A 21,444-nucleotide genomic window follows, 5' to 3' on the forward strand; every position below is an offset into this window, starting at 1 on the left:
GCTGCTTTTTTATTTGTATATATAAAAAATTGCTTTGATGCCAAAACGTTTTATGTACATAGTACAGAGAACATTGAGGAAGACCACGGTTGAAACACTTTTCAGATTCCTATTTTCCACATTCCGATTTTATCACTTTAAAGTTCTATGTCCCGGGCTATGCGATTCTCAATCATGTCCAAAATCATATATCCTTACATCCATCGAGTACAGCTTTATTTGTAAATAGGTATATTTTTCCAACTCTCTGTTTGCCCACGCAGCTTCTCCTGACTTCATTCCAGTCTCCCAATCTGGGCTGTTATCCTGGATTTAATGACGCAGCAACTCCCATGTCGTTAAATTGTTAACTAGCAGAATTTTCTGGGTCCTGTAAAAATAAGCAATGTTTGTTTGAGATACAGGTAGGTAGCCGTGTTGGTCTGAGTCGAAGCAAAATAAAAAAATTCCTTCAGTAGCACCTTAAAGACCAACTAAGTTTTTATTTTGGTATGAGCTTTCGTGTGCATGCACAGGTATCTGAAGAAGTGTGCATGCACACGAAAGCTCATACCAAAATAAAAACTTAGTTGGTCTTTAAGGTGCTACTGAAGGAATTTGTTTGAGATGTTAGTATATATAAATATTTATTTTGGTTAGCATTGTAAAGCCAGTTGTAGGTCCCGAGTACTTAGCTGGAGAAAGTGGTGTGTGTACATGTTATGATTGTGTATAGTTGTCTAGTTTTTTGTTTTGTTTTTTGCCAACATGCCAAATATTTCTGAGTTTCTGGATCTGCCAAATCTTGTCTGGCATTCGTCAGGGGTATCTTATTTCTAAAACCAACAATTGGAGTGAGGCACCTTAAAAGCCGCTTTTAAGAAAACTTTGTTTTATTGAACCACCTTCTTTTTTTGTGGTGTCTTATTTCCACCCCCTTTTGGTCTTTGCACAGGTCTCGTGGTTTGCCAAAGCTGAAAGAGTCTCGTTCTCATGAATCTTTGCTGAGTCCAGGCAGTGCTGTAGAGACATTAGATCTTGGGGCAGAAGAGAGAGTCTTCGTCAAGCCACTTCATAGCAGCATACTGGGACACGACTTCTGCTTTGAGGTAAAAGAAGAAGAAAAAAAGCAAATGTCTTCCTTTGTTTCGGGGGGGGGGGGACGTAAGAGTAAGAAAGGGGAGAGGAACAATTGATTGCTTAACTGACTTGGTTTGGTTGCTTATCTTACTCCTTGTAATTTCATAATTGGATGAGGAAATTGGCGGCTGCTTGGGATTTAGCATGAGAAGGGCGTGGACTATCTGATCATCAGATGACTCTCAAATTCTTGGGGCTACGGCCTTCAATCCTTCAACAGAAAGAAATATTTTCAGTTGCTGGGCTGTGTAAGAGTGGGCACTTAGGAAGGTGTTACCACGTCCTGGGCCATTTTGAGCTGACGTATGTCACATTGCCCAACAGTTGAGCAGCCTTTTCACCTGCGAGGACTGAGCTAGCATTATATTTCCAGATCGGGAACTATTTTGCATGTTTTGACTGTATGGGTCATGATTAGTAACGGGCAAATTGTGCTTGGGGTAGTCCTGCTTTCCACTTGCTTTTTGCAATATTTCCTGGTGTGTGTCCTGAGAAACGGGAGGCATGTGCAGTGTGTAGATCACCGGCAAGCAGGAGCCTTGCACAAACAGTAGATCAGAGCAGCTGATAACAGGCAGCCTTGGCTAGCCAATGTCCCCCTTTCCTTGACTCAAACTTACTTAGAGACAGGGCAATTCCAGCAGTGCCACTTCCTTCCCCACCCCACCCCCTCCTGTGTGTCACTTTCTCCCCTTCTCTTTCCAGCACCCAGAAGGTTGCAACAGCAACAGCCCAGATGCACTCTAGGAACTAAAAAGAAGGGAGGAGAGACCCGGCCCCTGCCACAGCTCCACCTTCTCCACCAGCAGTTAGTTTGGAAGAAGGGAAGGAAGGTGAAGAGACAGGCAGAACAGAGGCCCAGGACCAAATTTGCAATGATTTGGCCTTTGTCCTGTAGTGAGATATTTTGAACTGGCGTAGTTTTATATTTAGGGTTGCCATATGTCAGGCATAGGCAAACTCGGCCCTCCAGATGTTTTGGGACTACAACTCCTATCATCCCTGACCACTGGTCTTGTTAGCTAGGGATGATGGGAGTTGTAGTCCCAAAACACCTGGAGGGACGGTTTTGCCTATGCCTGCCATATGTCCAGAATGTCCCAGACATTGCTGGGATTTGGCTGTCAGAACCAGTGTCCGGGTGGAAATCACTGGAATATCTGAGAAAATCCAGCCATATGGCTGCTCAAGCCGCATCAGAGGGGATCCGGGTGATGGCGGCAGCTGCGCCAATGGCTCCGTGACCTCTCTGGTCCTGCCTGGGCCTTCCCCAGCAGCAGCAGCCCCCAACAGCTGCTCAAGCCGCGACGGGTGGGAAGGCCCAGGCAGGACTGGAGAAGCCGTAGAGCAATGAGCCTCCCTGTCTGGGCCCGATCGCAGGCACGACCTTGCCGGTGGCCGATTGGAGGCCGATTGGAGCCTGAGAGGGAGAGGTGGATCATTGCCTGGAGTCACACATCCCCTCCCCCCCCCCAGCACCGGCAAGCTGGAGCCTTGCACAAACAGTTGCAGCAAACTGCATGGCCGAAGCAGGCGCTGGAAAGGAGTGGGGCAACAACGGGAGAAAAAACTTCTGCTTGGCTTCCACCTCAAGGGAAGGTCTGTCTGGGAAGGCCATTTTCAAAAGATGGCAACCCTATTTATATTCCAATTTCCGCCCAATTCATACTCCATCACTTTTGGTAAATGCCCGGATGTCTTCTGTAGACACATTTCATCTATTTGATAATATTTGTTATCACTTAAGATGGATCACATTTCTATCCCACCTGCCCTCCAAGGAGATCAGGGGGATGTTATAAGGTTGTTCCCTGTTTCCCATTATAGCCTCACAACAACCCTTTGAGGTAGGTTAGACTGAGAGACATGCTATACCTATGCCATACCTTTCAGATCCAAACAGGACTTGCGTACTTACAAATCACATAAACCAAAGATTTGGTGGAAATTTGTCAAACCAGTTAATCATAATATATAGCTAAAACAGCAGCAGTCTGAACTAATACAAATTGACCTGATTATTATTATTATTTGGGGGGGGTGGACAACTTGGAGGAATATTTAGCTTCCAACGTGTTCCATGGTCCATTCCACCATCGTGCTACTCCCACAAAAAGTCCATGTCTCAGATAGGAATTCCTTAGGGAGAAAGTTCCTGCAGCAAGACTTCCCTAGAATGATAATCTTAAAAGGCAGGAAAGCTAAAAAAATGATAACATTTGGAGGGAGAACTATGAAAAATCTGGTATGTGGGCCTCTGTAGCATCGAAAAGCTAGGGAATACGGCTTTCCCCACTGTACCCTCGTTTCTGCTTGATCCTTTAGTGATTCAGTAATTCTGTAAATTACTGACTGTTACTATTCCAGTGCATAATGTATGTTACCTTTCAAGAGAGAGACAGTATTATTTCAAGCACCCATGAGCCATTGAGAAGTCCCAAGGAGGTTGTGTTTCTCTGAGTTGCAATGAATGGATTTAGAAGTGCTATGTTAACCTGGCCTAACGTCGTCTGCTAACAATCTGTGCAAGCGTTGTAACATAATGATAATCTTTGTCGGGCAAAATGATTCAATACATTATATACGGGCATGTTGTTCGCCTTCTGTGTGCAAGTGTGTGCATGTGCAGTCCCAGAGACATAAATTAAGATAATGTAATGTAAAAACTTGCGCACAAACGTTGGCCTGTTCTTGCTTCTCTTTCTGGTTGTCCTGGCAACTTTGTTTTGTTGAAGGAAACTCTCAAGAATTATTATAACATACTTTGTATTGGTGTTTCCTTAGAGGGGAACATGTTTTAGTTTGCTTCAGGCTTTGATTTAATGTAAATACCTCTGAGAAGCCTGGGTTTGTCTGCTGAGTGAAGTAATTCTTGCAGAAACAATCCTTCAGATGTCTCTCTTTGTATAGCAGTTCAGTAAGCAAATGGGCACTTGCTCCTTCAGTATGGTACTTCAGGATGGTAATTTCAGAGCAACTAGAATCATAAAAGTTGCTCCCCTATTACACGATAAGGAAACCGTCATGGTCTAAAATAATTATTTGGCCGTTTTTACTATTTATTTTATTTAGCAACTTTTTACACAAAGTGATATTGACAGCTGATGTGGTAAAGTATCATCCAATGCATAAAAGCAAATTCTTGGAATTACCAAAAAAATATATAAAAGAACCTACATCATGGAGGGAACAGTACTCAAGTAACAAACTTGCAGTTTTGTGTAACATATTTGAGCAGAACAAGTAATCTAACCCTGAGCTTTTCTGTTTCCCTTTCCTACCTGCTTGTTTTCTTTTCTGTTGTTTTCTTTGTGTTGTTTTAACCCTGTTTTAACTTTAATTTCTGTCATTTAGTTGCTTCCTTGTCATTAAATAATCTAATTAGATGTCTAGTGAAAAACTGGGCAACCTGGGAATATCAGCATTCTGTGTTTGTTTGTTTTTTGAAAGCATAGTTGGTTCTCTTTTGGAGAGAAGTTTAGAGGGACCCTTGTCTTGTGAATTGGATTTGGGGGGGGGGGAGAGAGACTTACCTAGTTTACCATATTTCAGGCGTGAACCCTGGTCCCTCCTGATCTCCATGCACTCCTTTGATCCCCCTACATTTGAAATCCAATTTTTCTGAAAACTTAATATGTGAAGGCGAATTAAATAATGAGTACATTTCTGTACAGTATGTGCATACATGCGTGTTTATACATGTGCACACTTCTTCTGCTTTCTTAATTTAGTATTGGCAAGTATTCTAGAATTGTTTGTGGTAGGATATTCAAGATTTTCATGCCCTTCCTTATTTTACATAAGTTGCAATTATGAGCTTAGCTGGTTTTAATTTTTATTTCTTTTTAATGTTTTAGGTAACTTATTCCTGCGGCAGTAAATGTTTCAGCTGCTCCTCAGCGGGAGAAAGAGACAAGTGGATGGAAAACCTGCGGAGGGCAATCCAACCAAACAAGGTACCATATAAGGGAAATCCAGTGATTTTATGCACCCGGAATAATTTCTTTCTGGGCCAAGCGATGTATCCCATTCTTCCCCAAACAAGCACACCCATTTAATTAGGTTGATGGCAGCAATACCATCAATGCCCCAGAGGAAAACTCGTCAATAACACAAAATGATGCTCGACTCCACTTTGCACAAAGGTCTTAATAGATACACATGGTCTTCTGTCACCCTCATTAATGGTTCTGTTTTCCAGAGATTTGTCAGGGTTTGTCTTTTTGAAAAAGTACCTGTGAGCTCTCTCTTTAGCCAAGTGGCCAACAGAGAGAGGCTAAGAATTTTGAATTTTGGTGTTTGCATTAAAAATGGAATGCATCCTGTAAGGGGGAGGGTTTATAGAGAAACCCCCCCCATCCGAAGCAGCACGTCTCCTAGCAGTCATGAGAGTGAAGGGTCTGATGGAGGGAGTCAGGAAACGGAAAGGGAGTGCCAGGGTTCTGGCAACATCCAAGAGCCCCCGCTCCATCGGCAGGGAGAGAGGGAGGGGGAAAGAGAGGACGACAGGAATCAGTCAGACCGGAGACCTCCCCTCCCCCCCCGACGCCGGAATTGAGGAGGAGGAGGAAAGGGAGGCGCTTCTCAGTTCCGAGGCTTTTATGTTGTTCAAGAACGCGAAGGGGGGCAGTGCAGGAATCTGACTCGAGCGAGTAGACCTGAAACCAGCAGTTTGTTACACTGTAAATAATGTGCACTAATAAAAACATCTGAAAGACAAGCATGTGGAAGGTCGTTACTCAAGAGTAGTCACACCAACCCTGACACATCCACTGACAGAATCTGCCATGGGTTGCTAGATTGCTGGTCCTTCTTTCCAATCCCTCTGTTATAACATGAATAATGGTACTATCCACTAGAAAGATCCATTTAAATCTGGCTTCCAGCTAGGGCTTGTGAGATAAATGACCTTATTTGTTCCTGTCAAATTTCTTCTTGAGCTGCAGTGCTACCAGTTTCTCTTGGATATAAGTTCAAGCTCGCAATTATGCTTTATTAAGTCCCAAACAGCTTGAATCCAGAACACTGTAGAAAAAAAGCATCCTCTCCCATAAAATTATTCATAGTGGGTTCTTTTGGAGGGCTATTTTTTTGCAGGTATTTCTAGTACCGTACCTTCCCTAGAGTGATAAAGGCTACAAACACCCTGACTATTCGCCATGCCGGCTGGCTGATCGCCATTGTAGCCCAGAGCATGGTTGATTAATTGTTTTATCTTATATGTGTTCAGTGCTTTATGCAAACTTGAGGACAGTTTCTCTCCTTTGCAGCATTTAAATATAAAAGCAATGATAATAAAAGTTAAGAGCAGCATAGAACAAGAAGTCGTCCACATGTTAGGCATTTGGCCCTTGCAATGAGGCTGGCCTCGGGTAAACTAAATAAGCCTTTTTCTCTCCAGGACAACTGCCGACGAGCAGAAAACGTGCTCCGCCTTTGGATCATCGAGGCAAAAGACCTGGCCCCCAAGAAGAGGTACTTTTGCGAGTTATGCGTGGACGATACCTTATTTGCCCGCACAACCAGCAAAATGAAAAACGACAACATCTTCTGGGGAGAGCACTTTGAATTCTCTGGCCTTCCACCTGCCCACAGCATCACCATCCACATCTATAAAGATGTTGAAAAGAAAAAGAAAAAGGACAAGAACAACTATGTGGGTCTGGTCAACATCCCCATAGCTGCTGTGACTGGTCGGCAATTCGTGGAGAAGTGGTACCCCATCAGCACCCCCACGCCTAATAAAGGGAAGACGGGTCCATCCATACGGATAAAATGCCGTTACCAGACAATTACCATCCTCCCCATGGAGCAATACAAAGAATTTGCTGAGTTTGTGACCAACAACTACACAATGTTATGCTCCGTTCTGGAGCCAGTCATCAGTGTCCGGAACAAAGAGGAGATGGCCTGTGCTTTAGTGCACATTCTTCAGAGCACTGGCAGAGCCAAGGTAAGAACATGCAAAGCTCTTGTGTCATATTTAGTGCTATTGAAAGATGGTGGTAGATTGGGTCATCCCAAACATTAAACTGATTCTTTGTTGTTATGATCCTGAAAGCAACATTTCTCTCTGCCTATAGATGTCTTGAAACGGAACATAACGCAAAGACAGTGGTCAGTGTTTTAAAGAATAATTAAGGCTGTGGTCCTGGGAAGAAAGCCTATTGAACTCAAGAAGTCTGACTTCTGAGTAGACACATATTGGATTGTGCTGTAAAAGTATTATTTTAAGAAGAGAGGGTCAATATACAAAGACATCTACTGCTTTGAAAATAAACACACTGACATTAAAAAATATGTGTTTTATACTTTATATCCCTCCTTCCTTCACGGGACTTAAGGTGAAATGTGTGGGTTTGCCCCATTCAGGCACTACAGTGAAGTTGCTATATTACACACTTTTTCATACCAGGCACCAGAAACATAGCGCAGGAGTCACCTAATGCGCCCTGTCAATAAAAGCTCTGTGCAAGGACATCTGCTTGTGCAAGGGGACTTCCCCTACTTCCCCCCTGCACCCCCTGAATTTAGCTCAGGAATACCCACAGAGCAGCACATAGGAAGAGGAGATGGGGGTCATTATGTCTGTAAAGCTGAAACCCTTGTGCTGATGGAACATTCACCATAGTGAAGCATTGGATTCCTCCTGTACAACCAATCTTTACTATTTCAGAATTCTATCAATCAAACTCATTTTTCTTCTGTCTGACCAATTAGGGTGAAAGTTACAGGAACTATTTGCTGAACCACCATGATTCATAGCTATCATAGCTATCATTGCTTCTATAATATTCCCCTGAAGTAATGAAGAAAAGTGACCTCAGATTTCCTTGGTACAAACTGTGCACTGGGTATATCAGCATATTGTTGCGCTGCTTTCTTAATAATAATAATAATAATAATAATAATATTTTATTTATACCCCGCCCATCTGACTGGGTTTCCCCAGCCACTCTAGGCAGCTTCCAACAAAATAATAATAATAATAGTAATAAATTTTTATTTATACCCCACCCTCCCCAGTCAAAACCAATAAGACATAAAAAGAAAAGAAAACAGTTAAAATACAAATACAAATTAAATTAAAATATAATAGTCTGTCAAACATTCCATAAACAGGGCTGCCTTCAGATGTCTTCTAAAAGTCTGGTAGTTGTTTTTCTCTTTGACATCTGGTGGGAGGGCGTTCCACAGGGCGGGTGCCACTACTGAGAAGGCCCTCTGCCTGGTTCCCTGTAACTTGGCTTCTCGCAACGAGGGAACCGCCAGAAGGCCCTCGGTACTGGACCTCAGTGTCCGGGAGGAACATTGTTAGAATTCAAATTTTAAAGATTCAAGTTTAAGAAGAGAAAAAAACATATGAGGATTTTATGATTTAATTGTTAACTGTGCTCTTCCTCTCTGAGCACCAATAATTGTCAATGACTTTGATAAAGCAAAGTAGATTTTGTTCATATTTCTAAAGTTACCAAAAATTATATTAAGCTCCCTAGTATAAAGTGACATCATTGAATTATATTTAGCCATTGAAAATATGCTTTGCATTAAATCTTAGGCCAAATGCAGCATTCCCTCAAAGTCAGAGGTGACTCGTTTTTACTGCATGTTTAAGAGGCCTCCTTTGCATTATTGTTGGGCTCTGACAAGATGTTATAAGCAAATATGTCTCCCCAGACCCAGGGAGATGTATAGATCTAATACTGAAGGCTAATCAATGCTTTCTTTGAGATAACTGGCATGTTAAGCTCCCAGAAAAGTCAAGACTTTTACAGCATAATCAATGATGATTCCCGTTCCCCAGGACATGGTCTTGAAGATGCACAATGTTGCAACCTTGCTGAAGCTAAGCAGGTCTGAGACTAGTTAATGGCTTGGTTTGCATGTCACATTAAACCATATTTTTTATTTTTTTTAAAAAAAAACCTGTAGTTTAATGTGAACGAGCAGTTGCTGGTGCACACTCCTGAACAGTTCTTGCACGGTTCCTCCCCTAATCCTCCTCCTACTATCAGGATACAAGCCAGAGTATCGCTTGTTGTGATGTCTGAACCCAGGCTTGTGGTTTGTTTGTCTAGAAACTGACCATTTCCTCTTGAAATGAAAGGCAGTAGATCAGTTATTTTAATGAAAATAATACTGCTTGTGGTGTGTTTGGATAGAAGCAGCAAACCATGAGCTTGTGTTCACATATTGCAGCAGGCCAGGCTGGCATGGCATGAGGAAGAGAGGAATGAATGGAACATCTGGGAGCCTTAGTTTTGTACGCTGCACGTTCACAATCTCCTAGTTGGTGTTTAACTCTGGTTTATTGTAACGTGTGAACCGGGCTGGGACCTGGATGGGAGACTGCCTGATTATTCCATATGCAAAGCCTTGTATTCCAAGATGAATTAAAGGCAGGGTATGCATTTAAATAAGGAGGGGGGGAGAGAGAGCTTGATAAAACAATATCTGAGCATTCCTTTGACCTTCAGGGAGCAGCAAGTGACATGCCAGGGTTATGCTCTGGCCTTGTCGCTCAGGCTTTCGAAACCTTGGAATACTCTCTCGCTCATTGCCTTGGCTTTTCACCCGGCTGCAGCCTTTTCTCTGAGATCTGAACCATTTTCCATTGTGGCCCTGTGTAACTGTTTACAAAAGGCACAGGATGGGAGGAATTGCTCCTGCTCCGTATTTTATAAACCTGTGGTGGGGAACCTCCAGCCTATTGGCCTAATATTGGCCCTCTCTTTCTTTTCCCACTGAATGTAGCAATTCTATTATCCTTCTTACCTAGTCCATTCTACCCACCCCTGCTGCACAATTTACCTTGGGTTAAAACACCTTTCTGTTGTCCAACCGTTTCTCCTCCAGGACTTCTTGACTGACTTGGTGATGTCCGAGGTCGATCGTTGCGGGGAGCATGATGTGTTGATCTTCAGGGAGAATACACTTGCCACTAAAGCCATTGAAGAATACCTCAAGCTAGTGGGACAGAAGTATCTGCAAGATGCTCTCGGTAAAGGAAAAACAGCTTCTTCATTCTTGTTCTGACTTGCTTTTGCAGAAATGGGCTCTTTATTAAAATGCTTCTATGTGATTCAAATTTGGTTGTCAGTGCTGACTCTGGCAATTGTGTTTGTTTGTTTGTTTGTGTGGCATGCATGCATGCATCTGGTTATCATCTCCTTTAGTGTACCTGTATTGGGAAACTTTCTGATGTTGATTTAGTGGCATGGGAATGCCAGTGTTCTCACAGTACTGTTTCAGTAACATCAGACTCCTCTAGTGAATGAAGCCCACAGTGTGGGTCGCTTCCCAGAGTTGCCTTCTTACAAAACTAGGGCAACAGCTCCACCCATGTAGCATGAGGTATCTGATACTACCTAACAGCGTGGGAAGACACACAATGAAATCACTCCCAAGTTGTTAAAAACCACACCTTAGAAGCAATCCAGAAGACCTCACCTGGGGAATGTTTCATACTCTTCAGAGTGAATTTGGGGTAAGAGGGAATTACAGCTCTTGGGTCCAGATCAAACTTTTAAGGATCCAGACATGTTGGACTTTTGCTGAAATTAGGCAGACAATTATACTTCATTGCCCCTGTGCAGTTCCACACTGGGCAACTACATATGTAAAGTTCCCCAATATGAAACGACACAGAAAACTATTCATTAAACAAAATTTCAAGTAACTTCATCCCTGTTTTCTCCTATGTGCACATTTTTTAGTCTTTTCCTCATTTTCCAGTTACCAACTGTACTTACTGTGTATGTTTCTCATTGTGGTAATAATGAATTTCCAAGCAAATTAAAAATCTGTAATTCGTTTCCATCTAGGTTTTAGAGGCACAATCTGATGGGAATCTCTCCTGCACCAAACCCATTGCCATAAATGGGATTTGCACAACAGCTTGGTAGTGCTAGATTGGCAACTGTGGAAGAGCAAAGTAGTGCTCTCATCCAGCTCCCATTCATTCAAATGGAGATTGTGTGAAATAGATTCCTGCTGGATTGCATCCTTTGGCTATAAGTCTTTAATGTCTAGTAATTATATGAAGTTATTTTAAAATTAGAAGTTTTTAATATGCTATTCATGATACCACTGGGAAAGATAAGATTTTAAATCATAGACATCAGCAATAAGAAATGCTAATTAGGATTCCACAGCTTGTCTTTTCCAAAAGCCAATACTGCTTCCATTGTAATTCTTTCTAAAGTCCTTTTCTTTTCACTTAGATCTCACAGTATAATAATAGTTTGATTAAAGTGTGTGTTTTAAGAGCACCTAATTTATCTTGAGGGAACCAGGTGGCGCTGTGGTTAAACCACTGAGCCTAGGGCTTGCTGATCAGAAGGTCGGCGGTTCGAATCCCTGTGACGGGGTGAGCTCCTGTTGCTTGGTCCCAGCTCCTGCCAACCTAGCAGTTCGAAAGCACGTCGAAATGCAAGGAGATAAATAGGAACCGCTACAGCGGGAAGGTAAACGGCGTTTCCATGTGCTGCTCTGGTTTGCCAGAAGCGGCTTTGTCATGCTGGCCACATGACCTGGAAGCTATACGCCGGCTCCCTTGGCCAATAATGCGAGATGAGCATGCAACCCCAGAGTCGGTCACGACTGGACCTAATGGTCAGGGGTCCCTTTACCTTTAATTTATCTTGACTATTTAAAATAAATCTGTAAGGCTGCCATCCTGTTTCCACTGACTTGTGATGGGAGTTATTTTTGAATAAACATATATAGGATAGCACTATGTTAGTTTTAGGTGTTTTTATACTATAAATTGTTATGTGGATCACTATATTTTCACAGGGAAAACAGCATGTTTGCACTCATGGCCTTTTTTAACAAGCCTATTATAAGGCCATTAAAGAAAGTGAGGTATTAAAGTCAGAGTATTAAAGTCACATTGCTGGTGGCATAATAGTATCAAGGGTATCCTGAGTCAGGCTGACAGGTTCTTGAGGCTAGTCCAGTCTGAAAGGAGCTCTTGGAAACAGATTGACAGTAATTGTTCTATGGAAGATAGGCTTATCTAATGCAGACTCCCGAGTCCTGAGAATATTTTGTCTCCCCCGTAAACACACACATAAACAGTTTACATCCCTCATTGTCACAGAGAAATGTATTGGCAAGATTGGCGAAACACAGAGAACATAGGCTGGTGTGGAGCTGAATCTTCAGAGCTTAGGAGTCAACTCCTAGGGGCCAAGGTCCCTTGGCCCCCAGTAAAATATTTGAGAGGGCCAGGCCCCCCAAAGTTGATAGACATTGCTATTCAAATGGTGTTCATGTGCCACATTATGTGATCAATTATGTGGGGTGGGGCCTACCTGCCACCCCCCAAAAAAAATATTTTATTAAAGTTGGCACCCTTGTGTCAGAGAATTGACTGGTGGTAAATCCTGCCACTGTCAGAGACTTCCCAGGCAACATTCCCCAGTTTCCTCTCCCTCTGTATACAGGCCTGTCTCCTTGTCTGGTCTCCAACATCTCTCACAAAACACCTGACAAAATATCCCAGTACCCTCACAAAACACCTGACTAGAACATTCTCTATTTAATCCCAAAATGATGCTATGGTATGCAAATATACCCACTACTGTGAAGCTTTCCAAATGGCAATTCCAAGCAGAGACCTCACATACGGGGTATGTCAGCCCAGTGTTTCTCAACCTTTTTTGGGCCACGGCACACTTGTCCCGTGAAAAAAATCACGAGGCACACCACCATTAAAAAAGTTTAAAAAATTAACTCTGTGCCACCCTATATTATAATTATGACTGTAAGAAACACTTGGCAAATATTGCTTTCCGGCGGGTCAGTGTTATGTATTGGCGGCCGCCAGGCTCGTTTGCACTGAGCTTTGGGAAAGAGGAGGAGAAATATTGCTTTCCGGCGGGTCAGCGCCGATTATTGGCGTCCGCCAGGCACATGACAATGCAAATCGCCCTTCTCGTCGCCGCACGTCGCGGCACACCAGCCAGCGTCTCGGAACAGCGGTTGAGAAACGCTGCGTCAGCCTATTAACAGATTGAATAAGTACTGCAACATATTGAGGCTGGGGGGGGGGGCAGACCTATTGTGCCATGTGTCTTTTTTTCCATTTCTCCTATACCATAGTTCATTATCTGCTGTGTTTAATCACCTGTCTTTTCCTTGAATGCTTCTTTTGAACATTAACTGGATCTTTCTGTTAGTAGTTATTCCAGCAATGCTTCCAATTGCTCTATTTCATGCTCTCAGAACGTCGCCCTGTTTCTTTAGTTGGCCAGTTTCAGCTGCTGGTGGCAATGTGCTCTGTTGAGCACGTAAACGTTCATTTCTCTTGGCTGCTCAAAATGTGCCTGCTTGCGTTTCAAAAAATAGTTCAGGGTTGTTGTTGTTTTACACAGTTTAAGGATACCTGTGTAGAGAATCGCAGATGAAAACAACGTTGGGCCCATGGGGGGGGGGTGTTTTTCAGCAGCTGCTGCACTGTTTCTGGTTTCCAATGCTGCTTTCACCTCTCAGGAAAACCACCTTGAAGAAGTCTTAGCCTCTCTAAAATAATGCAATGGGTGGGTTCAGTTTACAGAGATGGAACTGGGTCTAGATAGAAAGCTGGGAAAGGTCAAAATAAAAGGGGCCCAATAAGGAATTAGGGATTGCTGCCTGGGGCTCAGATGTAGCAGTAGCCTCCCTTTTCTTTTCAACTCTCAAAGCAAAGAATTTAGAATTCACTAAAAATCTGAAATACGTATCCCTCAGATTAAATGTTCAAATGGTTACTTCGCTCAGAGCTCAATTTGTGTGTTCTGCAGAATATGCAATTTTCAGTTCGTATTTTGTGCCTTGGAACTTAAATTAAATAGAGAATGGTTAAAGGCAGTTGAGATAACCTGTATGGAGAGAAGAAGCCATTTTCTTGTTACCAAAATCTCCACGTATGCCCTCTGACCTTCCATTCAGTAGAAACTGCAAGACGTACTCGTATTTTCTGTGTTACAGGGAGGTCCAGAAACTTGCTTAAGTTTTTGGGACTCCCAGAAGATTTTTCTATGACCACTTACTGGCAGAGCAGAGAGACTGGGCTGCCACAACTCCCATTGGATCTCCACAGTTACTGCCATGCTCCAAGGAGCAGCAGAGAACGGAATGTGATCAAAAGAGGGATCCCACTTTTGGTAGGATAATCAGTGCCCACTAACAAAGTCCTACAACATTACACTTGTCACTGAGTCATAACAAGAAACTACTGGCCTTGCCCTCTTGCTTCTACTAGCTTCGTTCCTGAAAGTCAATGTCCATTTTCACTATTCATCCTTAAAATTAATGGGCTGGTTGCAGAAATCACAGACACAGATATAGTGAGGGCAAAGTGGCTTAAGCTGTTTGACCCAGTTTAAATAAGTGAAGTTACTATACATGAAGGGCAAGGTCAACACTGACTTAATCATTGTTTATCCTGTTCTGTAATGAGAGAATCAAATTATGCGCCACTGAAATTAAAGGGCAGCAAAGGAATGTTTAGGGTTTTTGGCAAAAACCTATAAGCCAAAGCAGTTGACAGACATAAGTGGCATGGTTTTAATTCCAAAGGGGATAAATAATCTTCCGATCACTACTCATCTGTGTCTAGGTCATATGACATACGGTTAGTTTAATATCATTCTTTAGAAGATAAGCTGATTGCTGGAGGGGACAAAGAGGTTTCTGTACCCCACCTTCAGGGAGAATGTTGGCTTCATTATGAATCAGGGAAGAGGAATGAAGTTTCTGCATCCTTTGTGGAATTTGGCCAAACATCAGGGATTTGACACACTTTGGTCAACCTTACGCTTCAAATCAGGGTGGAGGAGTGTGTGGTGTCATCATCTGTGGAACTATCAGCAGACATTTTGTAGGTCACATTTCAATAAGACTGTTTCCTAATTTGCTGTGCCTTGCCACCCGACTACTAGGTGAATTTATCAAGGCATTGTATGAGTCGGACGAAAACTGCGAAGTGGATCCCAGCAAAAGTTCACCAAGCGAGCTGGCCGATCACCAGGCCAATCTGAAAATGTGTTGCGAGCTAGCCTTCTGCAAGATCATCAACTCCTACTGGTGAGTTCAGCGAGTGCTTCTCGGAGGGTGATTTGCTTATTGGGGTTGTTCACCTTAAGGAAAGTAAACACAGCCTGCCTCCTCCTTTAGAGATCAGCAGGAATGATTTCACCAGGGATTGCATGCAAAAAGGACTAGACAGACACAGTCAACCAGGAACTGTATGTCCCATTGAAGTGAATTGAGCTTATCAGGGTGGGCCTTCAGTGGGTTCTTCCTGCTGCCATTTGTCAGCACAAGGCAGCATAATTGAGATGAATTAGTTTGAGAGGTCAAGTGGAACTGTGACCATGCAACTGGATTTTTGATAGGTTTGTGATGGGTTAAGTGAGCTTCCTTAAAGCTGAGCTAGAGGTCTTTGGCTGTTCAAAGGAAGAATACAAATTGTTTCCCCCACTAATACACCAAAAAGGATAACTCGGCAGCTACTGTTCCACTAAGGTTCGAACAAGGCTAGCCAGTCAAACACATATAGAGGCCATATCTGTCTTTGTCACACTCTGGTGTAACAACAAAAACCAAAACCAAACAAACAAAAACTAAGGCAGAGAGCTATGCAGATGAAAATATGGTTTTATCCTGTTGCAACACCAGACCTCCCCCCCAAAAAAAATCTGTGGGGGGGGGACAAAAGGGGCAAAGTATATTTCTAGGTGAGCAACCTGTGCTAAGATATCTGAAAGAAAAATAGCAGTATATGTTAAGGACAGCAGTTCAGCAATGTGAGGGGGCAAGTGAGGAGTGAGCTCCCTATTGGGAGGGGGGTTGCTACACACCCCCAGCAGTGCCCATAGTTCTAGGCAGTATTTGTTTCACAGAACTTAATGAGAGACTAAATAGACATGAACTGGCAAGAATACTGTTAGGGGTGCAAGAAACAGGCCTAAGGTCACGGGGTGCATTTACCAGCCACCCCAACAGTTTTCCCTGAGGACACATCTTTACCTTCTCTCAGAGTGAATGGCAGTTTCTAAAAGATAAAATAAAGCACTGTGGGGGACACAGTTGAGGTCAGCTTCAGTCAAATATCTTTTAAGCCTCCCTAATACAAGGAAAATGATAACTGAATCTCTCCAAATAAAAAAGCAAACCATTCATAACCAGAAAAACAATCTTCGTTGTTGTTTTTTGCTCTGGACAACAGAAAATTGGAAATCAGTGTCCTGCACCTATGCAAGTTAAAAGGGGAAATATTTCTTCTCGATAGATAAACTGTATCTTTAGTTTCTCTTTGTTCCTCTATTTAGAACATAAAGCATCTGTTTTCTGTTATTTAGTTTTGTTTTTTTCTTCATTGTCTTTATATATTTATAGATGCTACTTAAGGGTATTACCAAAGAAATAATATTTAATAAGTTTTAAAAATTTAAATGTCCTGGTTTCATCACTGGACAAGTCAGAAACAGATAGCCTTGCTGAATTCCTCTTTTGGAAGTTTTTCCTCCTAGGGCTTTGCTGGTTCAGCTTGCGTACTTAATGTCCTTGTGCTTTTTCATTCATTTCCAGTGTCTTTCCCCGGGAGCTGAAGGAGGTGTTTGCATCATGGAAGCAGCAGTGCCTCAACAGGGGGAAGCAAGATATCAGTGAACGCTTGATCAGTGCCTCGCTTTTCCTCCGTTTCCTCTGCCCAGCCATCATGTCTCCAAGCCTCTTCAACCTCATGCAAGAGTACCCCGATGACCGCACCTCTCGGACACTCACGCTAATTGCAAAGGTTATCCAAAATCTGGCAAATTTCACAAGGTAAGTGATATTAGAGTGAAAAACAGCAACTAGGGGACATGAAGCTATTGTCATTGTGGGTTGTGTCATTACTTATGAATGATCTGATGGCGACAGCTGCTGAGTTGCCTTAGCTCTATCAAAGTATATGGGAATCTGTTTTCATATCAAAATAACACGCTTGAAATTGTACCGGCTTGAAGGACACACTTCCCAATTTCAGCTCACTATGCTACAAAAAGGGACGTGGGTGGCACTGTGGTCTAAACCACAGAGCCTAGGGCTTGCCGATCAGAAGGTCAGCAGTTCGAATCCCCGCGACTGGGTGAGCTCCCATTGTTCGGTCCCAGCTCCTGCCTAGCAGTTCGAAAGCACGCCAGTGCAAGTAGATAAATAGGTACCGCTCCGGCAGGAAGGTAAACGGCGTTTCTGTGCACTGCTCTGGTTCACCAGAAGCGGCTTTGTCATGCTGGCCGTATGACCCGGAAGCTGTCTGCACACAAACACTGGCTCCCTCGGTCTATAGAGCGAGGTGAGCATGCAACCCCAGGGTCATCCGCGACTGGACCTAACAGTCAGGGGTCCCTTTACCTTTACCTATGCTATAAAAAAGTGGTCATTGAGACATAGAATAGGGCTCTACAGATAGAATAATTTCACCAGCCCTGTTACTTTTGCTATGACAAAATAGTTTGGTTGCATCTCGGTTACAGCTTACAGATGACTCATCCCCAGCCTTGCCCTAGATGCTGGTGTCTCAAATCTAATTCAGCTCCTACCCCAATGTGCCCTTGACTGCTTTACTGCCTTACCCCCCCCCCAATAATTGAAGATGGCGCTCCCCTAAGGGCAACACGCACATTGATTAGACTGACACCACTGACAGGTCCCTGCAGAGGTGTGCAGTGCGTCCCATTGTAGTACGCAAAACATCACCATAGGGCTAACTTCAATGCACCCCACACATTGTTATAACTGATATTTAGCTTCTTTTAAAAGGTCAGTCTTAACACAACTCAGCAGACATAAATTTTGCAAAGGGGAAATCACACTGAACTGCCTCAAATGGCATTGGAGTTCCCTGTTTTCCAGTATGTTTTGATAGTCCCAGTATGTTTTGATAGTAGCCCTATTGGGCTGGGCAGGGAAGAGTCGGAGTCTCACACAGGACGTAGAAGTAGTAGTTTTCTAGGAAGCAACTTCCTTGTGTAGCAAAAATGGACTTCAGAATATATACCTTAACCCGCTTCTAAGAAGTTTTTCAGGAGTATCAAACTACAACATTTTGTATCTATTAACAGATAAACAAAATACTACTTTGGTTTCCCTGACATCAATGAGAATATAATTAACCTAAAATCTACCTATTTCAGCTTCATTGAGTTCTGAGGTGGATTTTTAACACGCAGATCTTTCTTTCTGAAGGCCCACAGCTACATCTGATGTTAAATGCGTCTCTGCATCTAAGGTGTTTTCTTTCCCCTTTTGTTTTAAATGCAAATTGCATTCCCTGGGCCTCTCTGATTATTAATACGTTCAGAGCAGCAATGAAGATCTAACCTTTTCTTTCCTTGCTATGGTCCTAAGGACTATTCCACTTTTTATTTTTATTTTTATTTTTTAAAATTTCTATACCGCTTTATATTTTTAATAAAAATCTCAAAGCGGAGTACAACATATTAAATCAATAAAACAATAGCCGGGTGATGTTCCTCCGGGCTCATGAGGAGCCTCTTCAGTAGGGCTGGGTGAATGTGGTCCTTGCCCCCTAGGCCAGGCGGAAAGGGCCACTTCTGAAGATGATATTTTGCAAACCTCTTTCAGGTTTTTTCCACAGTCAAGCAGTATATAAATTTAAATAAATAAATAAATAAATATTTGCATTGTGGGGGAATCTCCCATTAACTCCAAAGAGGACTTTCCTTGCTTGCTTTGATCCCATTAATTTTCAGCCCCCCTTCAGCTGATGCCACCTGCATAAACAAACAAACAACTCTCCAAGTTAATGTCAAAGCTTTTCCTCTGAATTTCCACGCATACAGATTGAAATGGAGCAAAAGTACTCAGGTGCAGTAACTCGTAGAGAGTTGGATAACAACAACAACAACAACAACAACAACAACAACAACAACAACAACAACAACAACAACAACAACAACAACAATTTATTTATAACCTGCCCATCTGGCTGGGTTTCCCCAGCCACTCTGGGTGGCTGAAGGTTGCTTGCCTGTTCATTATGTAGTTTCTCCAGATATAATCTCTGATCATTTTTTGAAGCCTATAAAGCCTGCTTGGCCAGAGATAATAACAGAACACAAATAATGAAGCATACATACCACAGGGACGATCTGAAGAGAAACCAGAGTTACCACAGGTAACACTGATTTTCTCGTGCTATCTTCAACTTTTTCTAAAATGAATTCTTGTCAGCAGCCATACCTGAAAGGAGTAGTCCGTCAGTCACTAAAAGGAGTATTGATATGGAACCTTTTGATTTAGTCAGATAAAAAGTAGCAATCGCAGTCCTTGAATAAGTTAAGGAGATCTCTTGAGACCTCACAGATTCCCTTGAAACTGTTCCATCCATCCCCAGAAAAAGAAATTAATTCTCTCTCTATCTCTTTCTCTCTTTCCGCCTTATGAAAATCAAGATTTGGGAACAAAGAAGAATATATTACATTTATGAATGACTTTCTCGAGCATGAGTGGGGTGGCATGAAACGCTTCCTGATAGAAATTTCTAATGTGGACACCATCTCCGGCACTCCAGGATTTGAAGGCTTCATAGATTTGGGACGGGAGATCGCGGTCTTACATTCCTTGCTGTGGGAAGTTGTATGTCAGCTGGACAAGGTAATCTAGGCTGGAGGTTGGGGGGGGGGGCGGGCTGGCCGGATCCATGATAGTCTCCTGGTTACAATAATTATTACTCTATAGGATCCAATACTTCATGAGAAGTTAGCTTTAAAATAAAGAAAAGTAATTGACCAGCCTTTATTCCACACATGACTAAAGGTTTGAGATGGTGAGAACCGTCAATAAGGAGCTTGAGTCAACTGCATGAATTTTGTAGAGGCTCATGTAGTTTTATTAAGCTGTTTACGTTTTTGGTTTTTTTTTAATCCTCCACTAATTCTGATTGAAGAGCTTAAGCTATTCTTTGTTTGGCCTTTACATTTTAAAACAAATTTGGCCTCTTAGAAACATAATCATGGGGTTTGACCTTAGATGATGCAACGCACCGTTCTTAATGTTGAAAAGGGAAATCCAGGGTGGGTTGGGGAGAACTTAAAGGGAAAGGGAGAGCACCAGTCATGATTGCCCTGGACCAAAAGCACAGCAGACAAAGAGATGCTGTTCACATGGGTACATGGTTTAGCTGTGTTCAGAAGCTACTGCCCATCACTATTGCAAGTTTTTAAACCCTATATTGCTGTCCATAATTCCATATAATTAAACTACTCTAGCTAGACTATTCCTCTGAAGGAACAGATTGTCGGGGAATTGTTTTGGCGGTGGTGGTGGGTTATTACTCTTTGAAGAACTGAAAAATTACTGTTAATTGAATTTCCTGTTGGCACTGCACACAAGTATTTTGTACAAGAACATTACGTTTGCATCTTGTGTTTTTGTCAAATTGTGGAGTTCCCTGCCTCTTTTCCTTTCTCCATTCCTCCATACACCCTTATTTTGCATTCATGAAACCCACATATTTCTGGACAAATTTTCCTTAGGTAGGTTACTCCTCCCAGGCCACTGGAATGACTTCATGTCTTAACATCATATTATTTCCCATGTGCATGAGGCCCCTTAAAAGCAAAACATTTGTCTCAGTTCTTAATGAAAAAGTAGGCAAATACAAATTATCCAAAACCTAACATTAGACACAGGCGTGCTCTTCCTTTCCAGTACAGTGATACTATGGACTAATGCAGACATCCCCAAACTTCGGCCCTCCAGATGTTTGGACTACAATTCCCATCTTCCCCGACCAATGGTCCTGTTAGCTAGGGATCATGGGAGTTGTAGGCCAAACATCTGGAGGGCCACAGTTTGGGGATGCCTGGACTAATGGGATGGTAGTCTGGGTTAAATTGCTTTTTGCTTTATTTCTTCAGAACAAGTAGTGATGATCAGGCAAGAGGATAAGGCCATAAAGTTGGGAATCAGTTGGGATTCAATAAAGGAAGTGCTTGATTATATTTCTATCAGTCTAGTTGTTGGTTTTTAAATTTAAAGATAAGCACAATGGCCGTCCACAACAGCTGCCATTTGCAATCATGCAATTATTTTATGTTAATTAACTCCTGTAGTAGGAAGAGGTAACCACAGTAGACTTGCATGCCCCCAGGGCCAGCTAATTGGAAGGAGGCATGCTCAGAGCAGGAACTCACACAGAGGCACAGCAGCAACCTCCTCTGTGAGTTGGCGCTTGAGATTCATCAGAACCTTAATTGGCTTCTCATGACACACTGACAGTTGTCTCCCGGCACAGTAGAGTGCCCTAGATTGCAGTTTGGGGATTAC

At 42.6% G+C, this 21,444-nt stretch overlaps 1 protein-coding gene across 11 annotated transcripts in view; it reads left to right on the forward strand.

The window, feature by feature from the left end:
* RASAL2 (RAS protein activator like 2) overlaps positions 1-21,444 on the forward strand; it is a 215,597-nt gene that overhangs the window by 176,421 nt on the left and 17,732 nt on the right. For all 11 annotated transcript variants that reach the window (XM_088673678.1, XM_088673679.1, XM_035121311.3 and 8 more), the window contains 7 exons: positions 935-1,088; positions 4,977-5,075; positions 6,521-7,072; positions 9,976-10,120; positions 15,048-15,192; positions 16,699-16,935; positions 19,569-19,770. In XM_088673678.1, the coding sequence (XP_088529804.1) occupies positions 935-1,088; positions 4,977-5,075; positions 6,521-7,072; positions 9,976-10,120; positions 15,048-15,192; positions 16,699-16,935; positions 19,569-19,770 (1,534 nt within the window). The remainder of the gene's footprint in view (positions 1-934; positions 1,089-4,976; positions 5,076-6,520; positions 7,073-9,975; positions 10,121-15,047; positions 15,193-16,698; positions 16,936-19,568; positions 19,771-21,444) is intronic.

Source organism: Zootoca vivipara, chromosome 7, assembly GCF_965207765.1.
Source record: "Zootoca vivipara chromosome 7, rZooViv2.hap1.1, whole genome shotgun sequence".
In the NCBI taxonomy this organism is placed as follows: domain Eukaryota; kingdom Metazoa; phylum Chordata; class Lepidosauria; order Squamata; family Lacertidae; genus Zootoca; species Zootoca vivipara.